Genomic DNA, 3,996 nt, shown 5'->3' with positions numbered 1-3,996 from the left:
TATTAGTATCTGTTTTAATCCATGTTTAGAATTAGATTTCAATTAGATTTGTTGTTTAAGATTGACTTTTGATATTGATTTGATTGAGAAAGAATGATTTAAATTGGTGAATTGGTCATCAGTTTTAGCTTCTTATTTTATAATGTTGTTAGTGAAATTCATGAATAAAAAATTAGCTATTAGTTTAATAAAATTATGCAAACAACTGATAATGATAAAATTGAAGTCAATAATGTAGTTTTTAAAAAGCATATCAAAACAAATTATCAACAAAGCAAAAAAATATTGAACTTGTGTTATTATGTTTATGAAAATTTTTCTATTATATGACAACGTTGTTTACTACAATCCCTAAAATCATTGTTCAAAATAAAAGTGATAGCCAATTTAGTAATAAGAGTATTCTTGACTTGCTATCGTGCTAATGTGACCACGAACTTAACTTATGGTATGAATATATATAAGTGAAAAAACCTCTCATATTTATCCTCTCATTACCTAATTATTGATCTAGATCTACATTGAGCAAAAATTAGGCTATCACTTTTAATTTATCAAACCACGTTAGCAGCAAAGAAATTTTTTTAACACATGTTATTAGCTGTATATGTGCATGTTTTACATAATGAAACAAAATAGAAAAGTAAAAAGAAATGGTTTGTCAAGGGTTCGATTTAAAAAGAAGAAAATACATTTATCTCTAACCCCTTATTTTCAAAGCATTTATTTTTAAGTTCCAAACTAAATTGACATCAGTAGCCTAAATATGAAAAAATCTATAAAGCAAGGAGAAAATTTTAAGTTAGGCCACTAGATACCCTAAAATTACATATGCATGCTTTACTTAACTAATGAAACAAAATTGAAAAGAAATAACAATTTTGAATTCTTCCTTAATCTTTTGGGCTAATTTTTTTGTTTTTTTTATAAAATTGCTCTTTATTTTTGTCCTCAAGAATGGTTAGAGGCCGGAAAGTTACAGAGGATTGTTCTTGTGATAATGAGCAAGGCGACGTCTGAAGTTCATGAGAGGTGGAATTTCAATATAGAAACTGATTCTGAAGTGGTCACAAAGGGGTAAACATTCCTTCATCTAGAGATGAAAGCACTACAAATTTATAATTTCTTATTTGCAAAAATTCATACTGAGAAAGAAAAAACTATTTCAGGGTTAGCAGGGAAAAGAGTGATAAGGAAATCATTAGGGAGATAGAAGCAATCATGCGCCAGATTGTTTCTTGCCTCACTTACTTGCCTTGCCTTGATAAACCCTGTAAACAACTTTAATCTTTTTTTGAAACACTTTTTCCCCCAATTTTTTTTTTTTGATTAGATTTGCTTTGCATTTGAATGTGTCTTCGACGTGTTAGCCTACACCGAAAAAGATGTTGCAGTCTCATTTACCTGGATTGAGAGTGATGCCAAATTGATCCAAAATCCACAGATGGTTAAGCTACATTCATTTGACACCAATGTATAGCTTCTCTTCGAGTTAGTATGTATTGACGTATTCTACATGTATTTTGTTTCTAATATCATAACTTCTTCCTCCGTGTTTTTGTTGTTCAGATACACATAGTGGATACGTTGGTTTCGTATAAGAACGACGAGTGGGACGAGTAGTAGAATACTTTTGTGAGGTGGTTTTCTGTGAATTGTTCATTCACATTGAGTGTGGAGGTGTGATGAACAAAGAGTTTATTCTATATGTATTTTGTTTCTAATATTGTAACTTCTCCATAGCCTTCTATAGGAAAGTCATAACAGTTCGCCTAGAATCTATTTTCTCCTTCTCCTCTTGCACCACAGTTTATTTTTCATTCATTATCAATAAGAACTTTGGGGCTACATATAAACATGAAACTTATTACACGTGCATCGCACGTGCACTATACTAGTTTACTAAGAGTGCTGCTACGGGGACCTAAAATATGAGACCAATAGAGGGGACAGGCGAGGTGTCCCCTCCCTATTGCATAATGAGTTGGCATGAGTTAGCATGGCCAACTCATTATGCAATAAGAAGGGGACACCTTACCTGTTCTCTCTCTTAGTCCCATATTTTAGGTCCTTAAATCATTTTCCTTATAAAATAGAGTCACGTGACCCCACTTTGATCAAGGAATAACAGAATCACGACCCACTTAAAACTCCCATCAAATCCAAAGCCCACCCGACTTAAATCTCTTGCCTCCAACAACCCAGCCCACAAAAGAAAACCACAGAACTCCACCGGGCCCCACCCAACTAAAAGGTCCCCACAATCTCGCAGGCAAATGTTCACTAACATTCTCCATCCTTTAGCTCCTCATCTTCTGCCTCTCCTTTTCTTGATGCAAGGTCCCTTTGTTTTTTTTTTTTTTTTTGCAATGACATTTATATTCGTCGCTAAAGCGATTGCGTTTTATTCATTGTTGATTAAATTGAAAAACATATAGTTTAAAATATTACTAATAATATGATTATGTACTTTTTTTCCAAATAAAAATATATCTGAAATTTTCTAAATTTTTTAATTGACATTTATATAGTGACACCACTCTTTCAAAATTTTGATCCACCCCTACCCGTCGACCTCATCTTTTCCCAATTCAATTGACTTGTTACATTCTAATTTTGTTTTTACGGTTAGATAGTTTAGAAGTGATGTTAATGAATATATTCTTGTATTATTTACTGATTTAATTGTACATAATAAATGTATGATAGAAATATTGCACATGAATTAATATATTTCTACGTATCTTCTTTCTTACATACAATAGATAATATGTGCTACGTGTGCTAAAACGTACACAATAGGGGGCTATTTGGTTGTATGTTTTTACATTGTAAAAGGATGGAAAGTGTAAAAAAGTGGGTCCCAATGTTAGCTTTCATCACTTTCAATTGTTTGTTTGTAGTTGTAAAAATAGTGTAAAGTAATTTCATATGCTGATGTGGCTTGTAAAATGTTTCATAAAAAAAACATGATTTTAGGAGAAAGCTGACATTGAAGTTAGGAAAAAATAATAAAAAATAATTCCAACCAATATGATCATTTGAGTAGGGACCACTTTTTACACTTTCCAAATAAATAATTAAAGTTACATTTACAAACCAAACAAGCAATTTATGATTCCAATGGAATCAAAAACAAACAAAGAAAAATATAAAAGTGAAATTGATGAGGTGGACAACAACTTTCTAAGTTGTGTCATAAATACGCAACTTTACCAACAACAACCAAACAGCCCCTGCATGTATATTAGAATCAACACAGTATGCAGTGTATCACAAAGACCATGCTTTGAACGTAAGACTCATTTCCACTGCACAAGATATAAATAAAAGGGGAATTGCAAATAACTCTTTTTCATCTATAGCTTGAGTTATCTCTCTCTCTCTCTCTCTCTCTCTCTCTCAAAATGTAAATTCAGAGATGATAAACACTAATAAAATAGTTAAAAATGATTAAGTTCAAACTCAAGGCGTGAAAAGAATTATTTGCATTTACCCTACATACATAAAAAAAAAAGCCTGAATTGTTTAGCGTGAATCACAAACCTTATGAAAATATAAATGATTTGTAAACTTATGAAATTCCGACGATGGGGGTCCATAAAGCATATGCATGAATTATGCATAGCACATCACTTGAGAAAGCCAGGTCAGAGTCGCTCGGAGGTTGGGGTCCACTGTATCTCTGGCACCGGCTCTTTTATTCGATGCCAAGTCCTGCACGCCAGCCACACAGGCACGTGCGGGAATTCCAGCGGCACGTGGCGGCGGTCAGATCTGACGGTCAGGAATCCATTTGGACGGCCGAAAGGTTTTCCCACCTTCGGTCCTTTCTCCTTTGTTTATCGCTTCTTTCACCGCCCAAAAAAGATTTCAAAGCTCCCCCCACTTAAATACTAAATAGACCACTGTTTAATACACCCATATTTTCACCGGCTTTCTTTATAAAATCATAAAATTCTAAGGGTTTTTTCCTTAGAAACCACCTAAAAATGG

At 33.2% G+C, this 3,996-nt stretch overlaps 1 protein-coding gene across 1 annotated transcript; it reads left to right on the top strand.

Annotated features, from left to right (window-relative positions):
* LOC109821329 (mitotic spindle checkpoint protein MAD2-like) lies at nt 932–1,675 on the top strand (the record flags this gene model as incomplete). Its single annotated transcript, XM_020387519.1, has 4 exons — nt 932–1,077; nt 1,170–1,269; nt 1,349–1,474; nt 1,570–1,675. Coding segments are annotated over 4 exons (426 nt in total), but the record flags the coding sequence as incomplete, so codon positions are not given.

The sequence above is a fragment of the Asparagus officinalis genome, chromosome 8 (assembly GCF_001876935.1).
Source record: "Asparagus officinalis chromosome 8, Aspof.V1, whole genome shotgun sequence".
Classification (NCBI taxonomy): Eukaryota; Viridiplantae; Streptophyta; class Magnoliopsida; order Asparagales; family Asparagaceae; genus Asparagus; species Asparagus officinalis.
This window is presented reverse-complemented; position numbering and strand designations above follow the sequence as displayed.